A 19545-nucleotide genomic window follows, 5' to 3' on the forward strand; every position below is an offset into this window, starting at 1 on the left:
ATGTATGAATATAATATACAAGTTTCACTTTTTAAATGGAATTACTGAAATCAATCTACTTTTTCATGATATTCTAATTTTATGACCAGCACCTGTACTAGTGCACTCCCATATCATTAGGGAGGCAGGCTTTAGAACTGTGCGCCAATATGGTCCCTCTCCTTTAGTATGAAGGGCATGGCTTCTGTGGTTTCCAAAAAGAATTTCAAATTCGGATTCATCTGACCACAGAACAGTCCATTTTAAATCAATTGTGCTCTAGAGAAGATGGTGGTGTTCACATATAACTTCTTCTTGGCACGATATACCTTCAACCAGCATTTGTGGATGGCATGGTGAACTGTGTTTACAGACAGTGATTTGTTGAAGTGTTCCTGAGCCCTTGCAGTGATAATCATAACAGAATCAGGCCTGTTTTTAATGCAGTGGCTCCTGTGGGCCTGAAGATCATGGACATTCAATATGTGATGCTCTGTTCAGAATGATTTTACAATCTTTACCTTTAACATAAGACAGAAAGGGATTCCAGGTAATTTCAAATGATCCAGCCAAAGTCAGATATGTAGATAGATTGATTGATTGATGGATGCATGCATGCATGTATGTATCAATCAGTCCAGTTACTTTACAAAAACAAAGGACCTCTCTAATCCATCTTGTATCTGTAGGTGGAGCTGCAGATTTCCAATTCAACAGTATTAACCTCCTGGCCAACATAGTTGTGAATGTGATTAAGTCCTTTTTAGCAGAAGGGAGAGTAAGTGGAGTGGGCCACACCTCAAACAAGGCAGTTAAAACATTAGGAGCGATATCCTCTTCAGTTACATTACTCAACATAACAAAAATTTCAGACCAGAACCTCTTTATGGAGGGACATCTCCAAAACATGTTTAATGGGAGATTACTTTTCCACATAGAGGCAGCTTGGTTTGGACTCCTTTTATCCACATACATTCACCTGCAGTTGATTAAAAATAATGAAATAGTCATCCTTGGGAATATTCTGAAAATCCATCCTTTTTGTAGTTTGTTTGGTTTTGTTTTGTTTTTCAGCTAAGTTTTATTGAACTGTTTATCCTTCTCAATTGATAATCCTTCTTAATAACATGGCCGTGTGTATATGTGCATACAGAGCAGGTAACTGACATCCAAACCCAAAAACTTTTTTGGGGAACACATTCACTGCCAGGTGTGAACGTTTCCGATCAGTGCTGACCACTTGCAGTTGGATTGCCTGAAACAAATTCCAAACAACAAATGTAAACAGCTTCCAAATGTGATGGTTTGCTTTTTGTTGTTTTTCTACTTAATGTTTTTATTATAGAACTGCTGCCTGTGTTTGCTGAGGGGTGGAGCATTGCAGAAAACCACCAATGACAAGTAAGTTCCAGTAAGCTTAGGTGTCAGTTACACTGACTTCTTTTTATCCCAGTCAAATTTTGTACAGATCTAAATTATGCCAATTTCTAAAACCTATATTAAGAAAATGAGTATAAACTTGAAGTACAGTTACACAGTGGAATATTTCTTGATCTGTTATTGGCTAGTGATTATCTGTACTCCTGACAAATCCTAAGAATCACTGCTAAAAATGTTTTTAATGTTCAGTAGACCAACCATATGCCCATTTCGCCCTCCACTAATGCCCCTTTTACACGTGCTCTAAAGGTCCCGGCTCCACTCTACTCGGCTTGCTTTGTGCGCGTTTCCACCAGCATTTTTTCGAGGCCAGCCTTGATTTTTTTGGTTCCTGCTTCAGAGTAGGGCCAGCCGGGTCGGTCCTGCTTTGGTGGGTGGCGCAAGCTTAGCTCCTGTTCACTCATTGGTCGTAGGTGTGACCAGATGCAAGCATAAAGAGCGAAGGTAGGAATATAAACAACAGCGTTAGCTTACCCTGCAATGTTTATGCCGTCTGTCCCCCAGCTGAAGGCGGTCTAAATCCTGAAATCTCCAGCGGATAACAGCATTTCTCCCAGAAAATTATTGCAATTACACGTTTTTTTATACATGTTTATTTTCATTGTGTGCATTGAAACAACACAAAAAACAAAGGGGAAAAAAGGCAGAACTCCAAAAATGGGCCAAACAAAATTATTGGCAACTTTTTCAAAATTGTAGGTAAATAACTTTGTTTCAAGCATGTTATGCTCAGTTAAACTCACCTGTGGCAACTAATAGGTGTGAGCAATATAAAAATCACACCTGAAACCAGATAAAAAGGGGATAAGTTGACTCAATTTTTGCATTGTGTGTCTGTGTGCCACACTAAGCATGGAGAACAGAAAGAGGATAAGTGAACTGTCTGAGGACTTGAGAACAAAAGTTGCGGAAACAAAAAAAAATCAACAACCTCAAGGTTACAAGTCCATTTCCAGAGATCTCGATTCTCCTTTGTCCACAGTGCTAAACATATTCAAGAAGTTTAAAACCCATGACACTATAGCTAATGTCCCTGGACGTGGATGGAAGAGAAAATTCCATGTAAGGTAGCAACGCAGGATAGTCCTGATAGTGGATAAGCAGTGCCAGTCAAGTTCCAAAGAAATTCAATCTGTCCTGCAGACTCAGGGTGCATTTGTGTCAGTGTAAGCTGTCTCTCAGCATTTGAATGAAATGAAATGCTATGGCAGGAGACCTAGGAGGACCCCACTACTGATGCGGAGACATTAAAAAAAGCTAGGCTTCAGTTTGTTAAAATATATGTGAGTTAGCCAAAATCCTTCTGGAAAAACATCTTTTGGACAGATCAGACCAAGATATAGCTTTTTGGTAAATCATATCATTCAACTGTTTACCGAAAACGGAATTAGACCTTCAAAGAAAAGAACATGGTAACTATAGTCAAATATGGTGGAGGCTCAAAGATGTTTTGGGGTTGTTTTGCTGCCTCAGGCAATGGGTGCCTGGACTGTGTGTAAGACATCATGAAATCTGAAGATTACCAAAGTGTCAGAAAGCTGGGATTGTTTTAGGTCATGGTTCTTCCAGCAGGACAATGATCCCAAACCTATTTCTAAAAGCACCCAGAAATGGGTGGAAACAAAGCGCTGGAGAGTTCTGAAGTGGCCAGCAATGAGTCCAGATCTAAATCCCATTGATTACCTGTGGAAAGATCTTAAAATTGCTGTTGACAGAAGGCACCCTTCAAATATGAGAGGCCTAGAGCAGTTTTCAAAATAGAGTGTTCCAAAATTTTAGTTGAGAGGTTTAAGAATCTTGTTCATGGGTATAGGAAGCAATTGATTTCATTTTTATTTCCCAAAGGGTGCACAAACAATTATTATGTTGAGAGTGCCAATAATTTTGTCCTGCCCATTTTTGCAGTTTTGTGTGAAATTATATACATTTAGGCTTTTTTTAAAAAAAAATGTGTATCCCCAAAAGTGTAATTGCTATTATTTTCTAGGAGAAAAACTTTATTTCCTGTAAAGATTTTAGTGGTGCCAACACTTTTGACCATGACTGTATGTCCACTTCTGAAATGTGGGTTTTCACCATTGTTGATCTATTTTCAGTCACTTCTGCTTTTTCATTAGGTAATCAAACACACTTCAGCTATTTCTGTAGGTAAACAAATACACTTTGGCTGTTTTGCAGTTGTTTACATTTTTTTTAAATTTAGGGACACATTAAGCATCGGTGTGAGCAGCAATTGTGTGGATTTTGTTTCTTTCTTTGTGAAATTTTTTCTTTTGACTGGTCTTTATGACATTGTAATGACTAGCTTTATGTCCACGACCTGTTCTGTCCTTGGAGAATATTGAAATGTTGGTTATTTTTGAACAGTGAGAATGTGTGTTGCAGGTGGGTCCATGTGCTGTGTGCTGTGGCTGTGCTGGAAGCTCGATTTGTTAATGTCACTGAAAGGAATCCTGTGGATTTAAGTGGAATCCCTCTGCAGAGATTTAAATTGGTGAGTTTACTCAACACCATCAAGGGGAAAGCAAATGGCAACAAATGGTCTGGAAGTCACCAGTGAAAGAAAAACATGACTTTGAGGTGACAAGAATGAGTTTTAAATAGGTGTGTGGTGAGGTCAAAACATTACAAAAAGTTTTGTTGAGTTAAAGGCTCTCAAAAAAGAACAACCTTGTGTCATGATTTCTTCTGATGACGTTATTACTGAAGAGGTCTCCTCCACCTTAAATTGTTTGTGGGGCAGCAGTTCAGACAGAAATGTCAGGCTCTAGGATCAAGCAGCACATCACTCAAGCTGTGAGAGCAGCTTCCCCTTCCCTCCTGCAGCCTCTGCAGCTGAATGCTGAGAGGAAGTCTCTGTTACTGTTATTTAAAACAGAACAGACTAAATGTGAGCTCATACAATAACTTGTTGAGTGTTGAAGCTGAGAAAAAAAAGTTTGAACCTGTGGTTACTCCATCCAAGTTCAGAGGAGAAGAGTTGATAAAACCTCCAGGTGGTGACAAAATCTGACTGCCATTCCCTAAGAGTACCCCCCTTCCCTCTGCATGGAAGCGGTTTATTTATCTCTGTGTTCATCAGTGAGGAATGCTTATCTGGGATGAAAATAATCCAAATCACATTCAAAGGAGTTTGACACTGTTTTTCAGCCAGTCCTAAGAGTTTCCACAACTCAAACTTTCAAATAAGCACCTGTCAGAGCACACCACAACAACATCCATCCATCCATCTTTGCCCAATGACTGCTATCTCCAGCAGTCATTGGGCAGGAAGGTGGGCTGGGTTCACCCTAGACAGGTCGCCAGTCTAGCAAAAATAGTGTCTGAATCTCTTTTATCTCTTTTTTTCTCCTGTGATTTAAGGGAAAATGTTTGTAGTTGAATTTTCTTTGAGGATTTTTCAAAACTTTTTTGGTGCCCTGTAGTAAAATGTTTTTATTATAGAAACCAGCAAAAAAAAAAGTCAATAAAAAGGAAAACCTAAGAAATTAATGTATTTTTTTTAAATGATTTTCAGTAAGATGTTTTTTCTAACTAATAAAAATGATATGCAGAAAAGCTCACTTCATATTTTGTATATTTAGATATGAGAAATAAAAAAAGACTTTTTTTTTTCCAAAAAAATAATGAAAAAAAAAAAAGTTCTTTGGTCAGAAAATTAGTTTGACCCCCCCTGAATTCCAAGGTCACACAGCTTTAGTTGAAGAACCATTCTAAGGTCTGAGGGGACTGAGGAGAACTTGGCTAACTCAGCTAAGACAGGCGAGAGGCCAGGGGGTTCAGTTTGTGGTAAAACCTTTTTTCTTAGAAGTATTTTTTAAATCTCATCTTCTCTCGTAAGCCGAGTGTCTCGTCACAGCCTTAGTTCCAAGCTGTCTTCTTTGTTTTTACCACAATTAAATGCCAGACTACTAAATGTGATGAGATGCTGAGTTAGAGAAGATGTCCTTTTCGTGAGAAAAGCTCCCCAGGCTCCCTTAGACACAGCTAAGATTTTTTAAAATCATCCAGAATGTGGATGGTCTTTGCAGGGTTTTGGGGAATTCTTTTGACATGTTTTAGGAACATAGTCATAGAGCATGATAGCTAATGGAATGTTTTGATCTTACACAAAACTTCTGTAATGAGGTTATGGTATTTTGTCATAATGGTGGCAGCTTTTTTGGATTTGTTATTGTCCATATATCAAGGAAAAGTTCAAAGGACACTAAACATGGAGTCCAAAAGATGGAAGGTTTTCAGTCAGTGATAGGTGGCTATCTGCCGTGACCATCTGGGCTTAGAGAGGACAGGAAAAAGCCTGTTCATCCTGGATGGGAGATTGTGATGAAATGCAGATTCAACGCAATCTGCTGATTTCCTTAGATATTTTTTACTAATTGGCATTTTATAATGTATGTGAATGTTTTTGCACCGCACCCTGAGATGACTTGTTGTGAATTGGCGCTGCATGCAGTGCAAAGTATTCACAGCACTTCACTTTTTCCACACTTTATGTTACAGCCTTATTCCAAAATGGATTAAATGCATTTTCTTTTCTTAAATTCTACACACAATACCCCATAATGACAATGTGGAAGAAAGTTTTTTTTTAAATGTTTCTGCAAATTTATGAAAAATAAAAATCCAAGAAATCATACGTACACAAACAAGTATTCACAGCCTTTGCCATGAAGCTTAAATTTTGTCTCAGGTGCATCCTGTTTCCACTTATCATCCTTTAGTTTCTACAACTAAAATTTGAGTCCACCTGTGGTAAATTCAGTTGACTGAACATGATTTGGAAAGGCACATGTCTGTCTATACAAGGTCTCACAGTTGAAAGTGCATGTCACAGCATAAACCAAACATGAAGTCAAAGGAATTGTCTGTAGATCTCTGATACAGGATTGCCATTACCAGGTGCCAGTGTAAAACATAAACAAACAAAAAAGGAGATGGTTGCGTTTATTTTTTAATTTTGCCCATTTAGTTAGACTTTGAAAGAGATTCACAAAGATGACATTGCACTAGGCTGGCATCTATAGTCAAAGTAGGAAGTGAGTGTAGAGATGGAGCGTAGGACTGGCAACCAACAAAACAGCAGTCTCCACAAGCCAACCCCAGCTGCCTCCAGCCTTCAGGCTCCTTGACTAGTTGGTGGAGCTTGTTTGTTTTACAGCCTTGCCAGCTAATCAACTCTTGAAGAAGAGGAAGGGTTGAGTAGGCAGACTAATAAAATGACACAGAGCAGGGGTGCAAATCAGGGAACATAGTGGCATAGCACATTTGGCCTGCACACACTGGCATATTTTGGTGTGGGATAGGTGTGTGTTGGTACTTCTGTGGGAATGTTTCCTGACATGTAGAGCTTGGTGAAGAAGCAGGAGACTGTCTTGGGAATGAAGAAAATAGGAGGAAATGTCTTTTTGAGCACTAAAAGTGTAGTGGCATTATGATTGCCATTACACTAAAGGAGGTTTTCTAAATCTGATGTGATCCACTAACGTTCTGATTGTTGTGGGTTCATCATCCTGTGTAACAGGGGTCTAACAAATAACTTAAGGGAAACTAAAGTCCTTTTCACAGGTGCACCTATGTACTTATTACACTGACATTTTTCTGTATTAGCATATTTTCTAGATATTTTAGAACATGTTTTCTGTATATTTCAGTGAAATACTTCATCAGAAGTCCTGGTAAAGCCACATTTTCTTTGATTTTAAATGGTAAATGGACTGCACTTCTATAGTGCCTTTCTAACCAACCAGGCCACTCAAAGCTCTTTACAACATAGTGTGTGCTCTTATTTACCCATCCACACACACACACATTCATACAGCACTTTACTACATCTCTACAAAACTAACCTGAATAATTCATCTATGGAGTCCAATCAGTGCTTTAGAATATATTCATACACCGATGGGGTACACATCTGAGGCAATGAGGGGTTCAATGTCTTCCCCAGGGACGTGACAGCATACTGGTGGAATTGAACCTCCAGCTCTCTCATTGGAGGACGACTGCTCTAACCACCAATCTACAGATGCCCTAAATTTTAGCAATGACCAACAGTTTCACTCTGTGTTTTCATGTCACAGAAATGTTATTACTGTAAAAAGCGGATGAAAAAGGCATCAGGCTGCTGTGTGCAGTGCTCTCATGGCCGCTGTCCCACTGCGTATCACCCCACCTGCGCCCAGGCTGCTGGAGTTCTGATGCAGCCAGACGAATGGCCATTTGTGGTCCATGTCACCTGCTGTCGACACAAAGGTCCCGCTCAGATCGAGGTGAGACACTCTTTAGCATATTTTCTTAAACTCAAAATGCTTTGACTAACATTTTTTCTGAAATTAGGTAAAATTCAAATTTTTTAATTTCACATCAAGGAATTTTTTTGCATGTCAGAATCTTGAAGCAGTTCACAAGAAACATTAGTATTGTAATCTCTTTTTTTTTCTCTCTCTCTCTCTCACAGCGCAGTAAAGCAGCCATGAATGAGCTAACTGTGGGACAAAAAGTCATCTGCAAGCACAAAAATGGCCGTTACTATCAGTGTGATGTGGTGCAGTTGTCCAAAGAGACCTTTTATGAAGTCAATTTTGATGATGGTTCTTTCAGTGATAACCTCTTCCCAGAAGACATTGTGGTAGGTTTGACTTCTCCCGCTTTTTTTTTAACCTCATTCACTTTAAACATAAACCCTTGGAAGGAACATTAAAATTTAGGTGTAGTCTCTATATCAGAAATTCTCGAAGTCTGGACTCTGGTTTAAATCGACTCCAAACGACAAGTCAATCTAAACTCAGCCCATACATTGTATGCATTGGAACAGTGCAATGATGTGTACAATTACTACATACAGCAAATGTTTTATTCTTATTGATAAAGTGCCAGTCTTGTCAAATATTTTATAGTTTTTATTTTGATTATGGTTCACGTTAAGATAAAACCATGGCAAAGTTGACACAGTTAAATTATTTGGTTTCGTGTCAACATTAGACAGACAGTTAAAGGTTAAGGCATTTATGTGCAGTGCTGCAACACAAGAGACAGACCTGGAAATTAAAGGTGCCCAAGTGCCTGCTGCAATTTTTTTTGTACAGTTGGGCAGTAAAAGATTCACTAACTTACCACACGGCAGTGCCAAACAAACAAATCAAAACAAATACAGAGTTAAACAAAACAGCACTGATTCATTAATCAAGCCAGATATAAGAAGATAATTCAGTCGCTTGTCTCTTTTCCTCTCCTCTCTTGCCCACATTAACTCTGGAGCTGCACCGTCAGTCATGTGACACGACTCTGACATGTTTAGATAAAAATTACATGGAAAAAATTAAGATCAGTGTAGAAAATCTCTGTGATGCCAGCACAACTTTGTTTTTGACAACAAACAGAGCTCTTTCTCCATGTGAAACTTTTTCTGATCTCTGCAAGTGGTCATCACCTGTTAGTAGTGTGTTGGCATCATTACAGCTAGGAGCACAGCCACAGAGCATTACATTGATACAGAATTAGGCTCATATTGCTCACAAGTAACATGAATAAAGATGATCCTTCAGTCTAACTGAAGAAATGCAAGAAGCAATATTTACAGTGGCGTAGTGGTTAGAGCTGTTGCCTTCCAGCAAGAAGGTTGCAGGATCGCTTCCTGACCTGGGGCCTTTCTGGGTGGAGTTTGCATGTTCTCCCTGTGCACACGTGGGTTTACTCCGGGTACTCTGGTTTCCTCCCACAGACCAAAAACATGCATGTTAGGTTAATTGATGACTCTAAAATTGTCCCTAGGTGTGAGTGAGAGCGTCAATGGTTGTTTGTCTCGTTTGTCTATATGTGGCCCTGCGATGGACTTGCAACCTGTCCAGGGTGTCCCCTGCCTCTCGCACAGTGACTGCTGGGAATAGGCACCAGCTCCCCGCGACCCGGAATGGAGAAGCGAGTAAAAAAAGATGAATGGATGGATGAAGTAATAAGGGAACTTGAATTTTCAGCTCAGGAGGAACATTAGAAGCTGTGGTTAGTCCTGTGAAATTAGTCTTTTGAAAGCAGTGATGACTAGTGGTGTGTGGATCGAGTCAAATATCCATATAATTGATACCACAATTGGTACTGGACCAATACTAGCGTGATGGAATCCATATTTCAGTTTGTTTCTCTCATCTGTGTTGTTCCCGTTACAGAAGTACAATGAAAAGGAAAAAACAAAAAATCTTAATATTTGGTTTCTGAACAAAAGCAAAACCCATGAAAATTGTAAATTATATTCAGTTCAATTCAGTTTATTTATATAGCACTGAGTCACAACAAAAGTCATCTCAGGGCACTGTACAGAAACATTCATATACATTATAAAGAGTCAATTAATAAAAGTTATCTAAGGAAGCCAGCAGATTGTGTTGAATCTTCACTTTGTCATAGTCTCCCATTCTGTGCAGCACAAAAGCAACAGTGGAAAGGAAAATCTTCCCTTTTTTTAATAGGAAGAAACCTCCAGCAGAACCAGGCTCAGGCTGTGCTGCCATCTGCCTTGGATGGTTGGGGTTAGAGGACAGGAAAGAGACACAGACAGACAGACACAGAATGACTGGTCCAGGTGTAGTTTCTATTGGAAGAAAGACAAGGAAAAACATGTTAGTGATAGAAATTATTACAGTAGAGCAAGTAAAACAGCAGCAGAGTGAGGAAATGTGGTCAATTTGTCCTCCAGCAGTCTAAGCCTATAGCATCATAACTAAGGGATAGCTCAGGAAACCCAAGCCAAACCTAACTATAGGATTTATCAAAAAGGACTTTTAAGTCTAGTTTTAAAAGTAGACAGGGTGTCAGCCTCATTCACAGAAACTGGAAGTTTGTTCCACAAGAGAGGAGCCTGAGAACTGAAAGCTCTGCCTCCTGTTCTATTTTTAGAAATTCTAGGAATCACAAGTAAACCTGCAGTTTGAGAGTTAGGAAAATATGGAACAATAAGATCTTTAATATAAGCTGGAGCTTGGTTGTTGAGGTTCCATTCAAAGTTTTTAAAACATTAAATGTTTATTTGTTGCTAATTCAGTAGTGTGTGTGAGTGTTTAATAATAGTTATTAAATATTTTGAGATTAAACATTGATGATAAAACATGACGCACTACTCATGTCTCAATATACCCCTAGTATTTCTGGTGAGTCATGATATCAGAATGCATGGATTGTGTCCTTTTGAAAGTTTTACAGAAAATGTGTGTTTTGTTGGTTAGAGTCGAGACTGTGCTCAGCTTGGACCCCCTCCCCAGGGTGAAGAGGTTCAGGTGCGATGGACAGACGGGCTAGTGTATGGGGCCAAATTTGTTGCAGTTCATGTTATTCAAATGTATCTGGTAAGTTTTTTTTTTTTCATTTGTTTTGATCGAGTTTTGTCTGGTTGTATCCCCTTTTTCCTATTTATACCTGTTCATGTATGTCGTAACATGCGAGAGGTCCCGGGTTCAATTCCAGACTACACAGCCTCTAGAGGCCAAGGGCCTATATGTTAAATTTGTTTGTTAATGTGACTTAAATTAGGATTCAAATTAGGTGCAAACAATTTGTATTTATTTTAATTATATTTTTGTTTTAAAAAGTATTTTAAAATTGCCTTTTTGTAAAACTGTATTTGTGTAAATATTTGGCACAAATATCTGACAATATCACATAATAAGTAGCCATATTTTTAACTTTCCTGTCAACTTTAATCTTTTTTTTTACTAAATTATGGTCGTCCAGCAAACGGCTGGTGAATGGCCACCTACCACCGGGCTTAGCCTCTTTTCTGGGGTAAACCCTGCTGTCCTTTATGATATTGTGGTCACAACTAATTTCTGATTATATTGTGCAGCCCTACAGCAGAGCAGTGGTTAGAGCTGTCATCTCACAGTGAGAAGGTTGCAGGGTCACCGTCAGCCTTTGTGTGGAGTTTACATGTTCTCCCTGTTAGTATGGGTTTTTTCCTGGTACTAAGGTTTCCTCTAAATTGTCCCTAGGTGTGAGTGAGAGCCTGAGTAGTTATCTGTCTCGTTTGTCTCTGTGATGGACTGAAGACTTGTCCAGAGTGTACCTCACTTCTCACACAATGAGAGGTTCCCAAAAAATTTAGATGGATGGATAGGTGAATTTGCAGCATTGATTAATATCTATCGTGTTTTTCTTTGCACCCTTAACAGAAAAAAAACTTAACTTTTAAAATTTGCTTCACTCAGTAAAGTTTGTCCTCAAAACTTTCTTTTTTCCTCTCACAAATGTGCTGACATTGCATATTATGAGCTGCACTGTGGGCAGAGGTGGAAAGAGTACTAAAATAATGTCCATCCATCCATTTTCTTTAGGTGCTTTTTCCTTTCAGAGTTACGGGAAGAATATAAAGAACAACTAAAGGCTTTTCTTTCTTTAAAAGTGATGAAATGTGTTATTTTAATACTTCATAATTTATTATTAATTTAAATTTAATATTATAATTTATTATTAAATTTAAGACATCTGTAATATGATTTCTTGTAAATGTAATCTGTCCTTTTTTATGTAAAATGACCCCAGGAAGAATAGCTGATGCATCATGCTGCTGATGCTAATGAGGATCTCAATAAACATAAACATGTGAACTCCACACAAAGGCCAGGAAGCGAACCTGTGACCTTTTTGCTGTGCTGCCCAAAATAAAAAAGTTACTCTGTTGAAATTTTACTCAATTACAAGTAAACTTACTTTAATGAATATCTACTCAAGTAAAAGTAAAGAGGAAGTCATTAAAAATACACTTTGAGTAAGTTACCTAGTTACTTGTTTCCAGGAGGGTATCTCCCCTGCGGTGAGCAGAGGTCTGAAGGAAAGTTGTTTTTTTTTTCTCAAACAAGCTCTTAAATGAAATAGAAAGCCTCATAATTTATCATGCAGTTACAAAAAAAACATGTCCACACATTATATTTTAAACATTTAGAGAGAATAAATAGTCATTTCAGTGCAGACCATCCTACAGTGCTGAACTTGTTCAACAACAAAACGTGTTGAGAGAAACCACAAAGCAGCAAGTAGAAAAACTTTAATGACCTGTGCTGCTTTGGAGTTTGATCGCAGTTCATTCTTTCAGCTATAGCAAGGACTTTCAAAACAGTGGGAAATATGAATATCATACGCTAGAGGCAAGCTTATAACAAATTACTTAATCAGTTCATGAAATTTCTAATAATTCATGAATTAATTTGCACTCCTTTGGGGAACCACCCATTTACCGGGAATTATAAAATTACCTCTTGACGGCAGAGGTTCAGGAGGTAAGGGTTCGTCCTGTAACCAGAGGGTTGCCGGTTTGAGCCCCCGCTCCGTCCGTCTCAGCTGTTGTGTGCTTGGGCAAGACACTTGCCTTGCCTACTGGTGATAGTCAGAGGGTTTGGTGGCGCCGGTGTGATTACAGCTTCACTTCTGTCAGTCCGCCCCAGGGCTGTGGCTACAATGTAGCTTACCACCATCAGTGTGTGAATGGGCGAATGACTGAATGTAGTGTGAAGCACTTTGAGATCCTTGGACTAGATAAAGCGCTATACAAGTGCAGGCCATTTACCATTTATTATCCATTAAATTATCAGTCTCATAAGCTTTTCAAGTTGTGAATTCTTGACTTTGAAGGGATTATAAAAACTACACATAAAAACGCTATGCTGAGAACTCTATTTAGATTATAAATTTATTTACAGAGTGGAAAATTGCATCTATTGCGAATGGTGAATAATGAAGATCTGGTCTGGACCTGATACCGGAAAGGAAGAAAAGAAGTCCCCTTTTCCTGTTTGCTTTAGGGAAGAAAGGTCATGTTTGGTGGCTTGTCAGGCAGTTAAAATGCACCCTTGACCATATCTGCTGAAATTCTCTAGTTTATGATGATATTTACTTGTTATATGCTCAATCCCACAACTAGCAGTGGCAGCAATTTTAAATTTATCTTTCCATTTAGGGGCGTGGACATGCGGTTGTATAGAACCGTGATGTAGGTGCAAATAATGTTTCATTCATACGTTACCAGATTTGTTTGGTAGTCTAGCAATAATCATAAAAAAGTGATTTAAAAACTTATTAACTGCAGTTTTTCATAATTTAACATAAAATATTTTAAAATGACACATTATAAATAATTAGAGATAAAACTGCTCAGTTTAGTTTTTTGTTTTTTATGTATTTTCATACCTTTGTAAAATGTAGGTGGAATTTGAGGATGGGTCCCAACTAACTGCAAAGAGAGATGATGTCTACACTCTGGATGAAGAACTCCCCAAGAGAGTCAAGTCCAGACTGGTGCGTGCAGCTCTGATTTCTTCTTCTGTCCTCAGTGTTCTGTTTCTAATAAATAACCCTCTTGTTGTGTCTGCAGTCCAAAGCATCAGACATGAGGTTTGATGGAATCTTTGAAGAAAATGAGATCATCCAGGAGTCTAAGAGACAGAGAGTTATTAACTCACGTTACAGGGGGGACTACATCGAGCCTGTGATTTACCGAGCCATCATGGAGTAAAGACCACCCCCCAGCACCACTGATTGACTACACCCTAACTGAGCGTAGCTCCACATGATTCCCTGAAGGACCCTTCTTCACACATCCATCTGTCTGTCAGGTCCAAAAGAACCCATGACCCCGGTTTTGCCAGGTAGATAAATAAATGACACCGTTTTCACTCAGTAGATCAAAAAATAACTCTGTTTTTAAGTGTCAGTTCAAAAATAGCCTTGTTGTATTTAATTTTCTATAATCTTTTTATCTTCTGGAATTGAAACAGATGGTCCCTACTTAAACATTTTAGACAACCTTTGATCCACTTGATCGGAATAGCTTTTTTGTTTGTTTGTTTTTCCTGAGAGCTGCACCAATTCAGATTTTTTCTTTTTTTCTTTTTTGATTTCAATCTGATCTAAGTTTAAATATCTGCTGATGCTGATATTTTCTGTTCCCTAACTCTCTAACTTGATTATTTTTATTGTTATTTTTGGTGATGATGTAAGGTTACTTACAGTATTAAAAGCATTAGCATTTAGGTCATAATTCCATGAGAAACAACAGAAGCTTCCTTTCATGCTTCCAGCCCCTAATCCTAACCTCTGACCCTCTGAACAGACTGAAACACATCAAGTTTAAAGGGGAAATTAAATAAAATATAAAAATAATGAGTTTTCATGTTTTCTTTTAGTTAAACACTCCGGTGGTGCATTTCTCTTATTTAAAACATTAATGGCTTGTTTTTAGGTTTTTAGTGTAAAATCCCAAAGTGGGGTGATTGTGTGGGCGGAGTTACCGCCATGGTTGGTGACGTAGAAGGAGGCGGGGCCAACTGTGGCAGATCGCTGTAGGACACTGAGGAGGTTACTGTCACAGTGTTTATTAGTGAAAATGGAAGCAGAAGAAGAATTAACTTTTGTTAAGAAGAGGACTGTTTGAAAACACGTTCTTTGTTTTTGATCTGGAGTGACGCTGTCGGGAACTCAAGCCCCACATTTCACAAGGGGAACCCTTGAGCTTTACAATGATGTCACACAGTCTTCAAGGAGTTTTTCATCCAGACAGTGACAAGTGGCGGTTCAAAACACCAAAAGGCAGCTCAGGACAACGACAGTTTTTTCTATTGAAGGTTTGTATTTCAGGTGCTCCTCTTCAAAACGTTAACTCCACAGTCAGTCACCAGACTTTAGGTTGTAATTTTTACCAGAAACCAAACTAACCACATCCATCAGACTTTCTTGTCCTTTGAGAAGCTGAAGAATGACACAGCTGTTGGAGTTTTGGGTCAGTTTGCACAATTTATTGCAACGCACTGAAATATTTCACTTCCATACTATCCATATTTGCTATTCATTTCCTTGGTGGCGTTCCTGTTTGACTCAGGATACGTCACATTTCCGAGTGATCACAGAAAATATAGAAGAGACTAGTAATTTTTTTCAGTCTTTTATTATTTAAAATTAGTGTGGATTTTGTTAAATGCAAGACTGATATCAAGCACCTTTTAATAGTTTGTTTTGATTTATGTTAGCTTTAAAACACTTTTCATTTCCCCTTTAAACAACTAAACTGATTGGTGTGCTGCTTTCACACAGATTGCAGTGTCATGAATTTTGGCAGAATCTAAAGGTTGCAGCACAAAACCACTTTCTAATAGTGCTGTGGAGATTAAAATGAATGTAAGTTTTGTTAAATCCATTTTGTCTCTGTGCCACATATATATTGATTAATGAATGATGCTAACAGGTCGAATGAATTTCAGACTGTTTCTTTAGTTTAATTTGGATCCAACATGATGCTAAATCTGGAGTGGTACTTTCTTAATCTGTTGCTCCTCCAACCAGCATTAAACACATATAAAACAATATTGCATCATTAAAATTAAACTAGTCATAACCAATAACAAACGTTTGTTTTAAAACTTTACAGAAACATTTAAATATTGAAGTTTCTTAAGTATTCATCAGAACTGGCAGCTTTTTATAAAAAACAATTTTTCTATGATCAAACTTCACTATCTTAGTATCTGTACCAATCAATACTTTCTGAATTTTTTTTTTTTGTTTGTTTGTTTCTGGTAGAGTGCTTTCTATAGAATGTAGCATTTTAAAATTGTGTAAATATTTGTAACAACCACAGGGATTCTTTTTTTTTATACAAAATCATTAACAAGGTTTAAGTGATTTTAAGATCAAATTGTGACATTAGCAGCAGTGGATGCTTCATTTATTAGCTTTTTTAAATTAAACTGAAGTTTGATGTTTAAGCACTCCAAACCTGTCTTACGCGGTATAAAAATAAAGGTTTTTTTTTAGTTTTTTGTTGAAATACTCTCTTAGTGTCTCAGCTTCAGCAGCTCATATGCTTGGATCCAACAGGAGTTACACATTTTACAGCAGCAGTGTCACTTTTCTATTTCATTCAGCAGACTTGAGTCAGTTATTTACATGTTACTTTGATCTTCAATAAAGTGCTTTACAAAATCAATGCCTGCAGTAATTCTGCTGAGGTTGTCTTTTTCTACAGCATGTCGCTTTCACCAGATTTTATCAAATTGTGTGAACATTTGATTTGATTTATGCTACAGTTGTTAAACTGTTTTGATGATTACTTTTACATTTTGAGAACACGTAGCAATACTTTTTACAGCCAGGTATGTACCTTGTACTTATCTAGTACTTACCCAGTTTGTTCATAGATTTTATCTTGTATGTTCTGTGCTGTATTATGTATTGCTCCCCTAAAATATCTGTGATTTTCTCTCTTGGTGCAGCATGGTAATTCCATTCCAGTTATTAGAATAAGGTATCTCATTACCTGTCAGTGTGTTCATGTGCTGTTAACCACAGGAAAACTAGTTTAGTTAGTTGTGTCCAGTTCATACACACTGCTTTCATCAGACTGGATTTTATAATTAGATGAACAGAACTGCAGAGAAACATGGGATTTTATATTCTGTTTTGTAAAACACGTTTAGTGTTTCTTCACAGAAGTCTGTGAAATGTGAAAGTCATGTGGTCTAATGTAAAATGTTTCCAGTTGACTTGAGTGTAGTTATGTTATTGTGTTTGCCTCCTGAAGAGAAAAAGTAATTTTAGGTTATTATTTAAACATTTTAGGTTGTTTGATTCACTAAAGATATTTGCATTAATGTTATTTATTGTATCCTGCTGCCACTAAAGGTGAGTGTTTGTGATGGGTTTTTATTGAAACTCTCAGACAGTAATCACTGGATCTACCTTTCCAACTAACTACCTTTTCAAGTCAACATGATCCGAGATGTCCGCTACAGGTAATCACCCTTAGCGGATGCAAAAACAGCTAGAATTCAGTCAAATCCAAAGAAATGTTTAAAAACAAAACAACTGGACTTCTGTTCTGTAGCTGAAGACTTTTTGCTTCTCATCCTAGAAGCTTTTTCAATTCCTAGCTGGAGAGTGTGGAGCTCAAGCTTTTAAACTGCATGAGGCGTTATGTAAGTGAAATTCACATGCAGATTAAACTCCCCCCATCTTCATGTGAATTTAGCTGCTTAAAATCCAACAAAATCATCTGTACTTGATTTGATTTTAACAAATGCCCCCCACTTACAGACTTGGGTGTCTTTGCAAATGATCTGAGTGATAGCCATAAGGGATACCAAACTTTGTAAGTCTAAACCTGATATCCTAATTAAAAAGGACTTTAAATGTGGTTTTTGAGCAGTCTTTTCTACATAACTTGGCTGCCTTTGAGTGGAGCAGGGAAACTAAAGCAGAGGCAGATTGGCTCAGCTTTTGGCAGCTCCAGAATAAATGCACATCCTTTATAACGAATGCTAGGTCTAATTATTACTTGTCTGAATCTTTGAAAAATTTAAACAACCTTAAAAATTTGGTAAATCATAAAATCATCTTTTAACCACATAATGACAAATGAATTGCCCAGTTCTGTAATTGATAGAACATCTGTACTCAATTGCTTTGATGAACACTTTCTTTCTGCTGTGTCCCTGTTTGAATTGTTCTATCCTGAGCTGACAAATGCTGATTTAGCTGGTGTTAATGCACCTTTGACTCCAAAGGCAGTGAGTAGGCAGATCACCTGCCTTTTTGAGTTTGTCTGGGTCTAAATCTGAGGTGAAGAGTGCTCTAGACACAGGTAAAGCAGTTGGACCTAATAAAATTAAACCCTTTTTTCTAAATCTGGTTGTTTTTTTATTGCTGAGCCTCTCCCTTATACCTTTGATCTCAGTCTTACCAACAACAAAATCCTTAAGGTCTAGAAATCAGCTTAAGTTCTTCCTCTGTTAAAAGGGGGGAACCCACAAATGAAAACTATAGACTCATTTCTAAATTATGTATTTTAGCTGAATTGTTTGAATGTCAGCACGGCAGCGCAGTGGATAGAAAATATTCTCGGCGGGTGATAACCCCAGCAAGAAGGTCACAGGATCGCCTCTAGGCCTCACCCTTTCTGGATGGAGTTTGCACGTTCTCCCTGTGTGCACATGTAAGTTTCCTCCCACAAACCAAAAACAATTCAAGTTAGACTAACTGGTCTAAATTGTCCCTAGGTGTGAATGAGAGTGTGAATGGTTGATCGTTTCTGTGTCCCTGTGATGGACTTACAACCTGTCCAGGGTGTCCCCTGTCTCTCGCACATTGACTGCTGGAGACACACCAGCTCCCTGCAACCCAGAAAGGAGAATCGGGTAAAGAAAATGGATGGATGGATGTTTGAAGGGCTTGTCTTTGATCAACTAAAGGAATTTTTTGAGTCAAATAACATTTTTAACTTCATTTCAGTGCTACTGATCTCTTGGTCAGGTCACTCTTGTAAAAGAGATCTTGATCAATGGTTTTTTGTTTTTTTTTTAAATCTGGTTAAATAAAGGTGAATGAATGAACTAATGGAGCAGTGTTTTTCTCATGTATATAATCTTTTCCTCCGAATTGATGTATACAAAAAAAAAAAAAAAACGTAACTGACTACAACAAATACATTTATTTATTTTTTATTTTTAGTGCCAGAAGGTTGGGATTTTTAAAAATGATAGTTTTGTGGCATGTCTGTGATTTGTTGTTTATACAAAATTAAACAACTGAAAGAACATCCTCCAAGAGTGGTGATTCCATAATTTCTGCCGAATATTGTACAATTATCACAAACAGGTTTACTTCAGGTACTCCGGTTTCCTCCCACAGACCAAAAATATTCATGTTAGGTTCATTGGTGACTCTTAAATTGTCCCTAGGTGTGAGTTAGAGTGAATATTGTACAACATTCGGCAGAAATTATAAATTATAATTATGGAATGACCTGACTTCTACATAGAAGTCCAGTTCCTTAGTGTTTAATTTATTTTTTTGAAGGAGAGTATCTCTTAAAGAGACCAAAGTAACAGATATGGGTTTTTGCACTACTTTTAAATAAATCTATGTTTTTATTTGCTAACTTATTTATAACAAATTAAAGATGTCTGTAGAACCCAATGACTTATATGGATTATATGGACTTATATTTTATTTGTATAGCACATTTCAGCAGCAAGGCATTTCAAGGTGCTTTACATAATTAAAAAACAAAATAAAAACAGCATGTGACAATGAATAAACAGTAAGAAAGAGACAAAAACCCGCACTCTAACCCTAATTTAGCCATAAGCAACT

At 37.7% G+C, this 19545-nt stretch overlaps 1 protein-coding gene across 2 annotated transcripts in view; it reads left to right on the top strand.

Moving 5' to 3' along the window:
- Positions 1-14562, top strand: part of LOC108248745 (lysine-specific demethylase 4A) — a 55976-nt gene extending 41414 nt beyond the window's left edge. For both annotated transcript variants that reach the window (XM_037974013.1, XM_037974014.1), the window contains exons 16-22: positions 1325-1380; positions 3805-3913; positions 7503-7691; positions 7880-8050; positions 10638-10757; positions 13606-13698; positions 13775-14562. In XM_037974013.1, the coding sequence (XP_037829941.1) occupies positions 1325-1380; positions 3805-3913; positions 7503-7691; positions 7880-8050; positions 10638-10757; positions 13606-13698; positions 13775-13915 (879 nt within the window). In that variant the 3' untranslated portion in view covers positions 13916-14562. The remainder of the gene's footprint in view (positions 1-1324; positions 1381-3804; positions 3914-7502; positions 7692-7879; positions 8051-10637; positions 10758-13605; positions 13699-13774) is intronic.
- The last annotated feature ends 4983 nt before the right edge of the window (positions 14563-19545 follow it).

Source organism: Kryptolebias marmoratus, linkage group LG24, assembly GCF_001649575.2.
Source record: "Kryptolebias marmoratus isolate JLee-2015 linkage group LG24, ASM164957v2, whole genome shotgun sequence".
Taxonomy (NCBI): domain Eukaryota; kingdom Metazoa; phylum Chordata; class Actinopteri; order Cyprinodontiformes; family Rivulidae; genus Kryptolebias; species Kryptolebias marmoratus.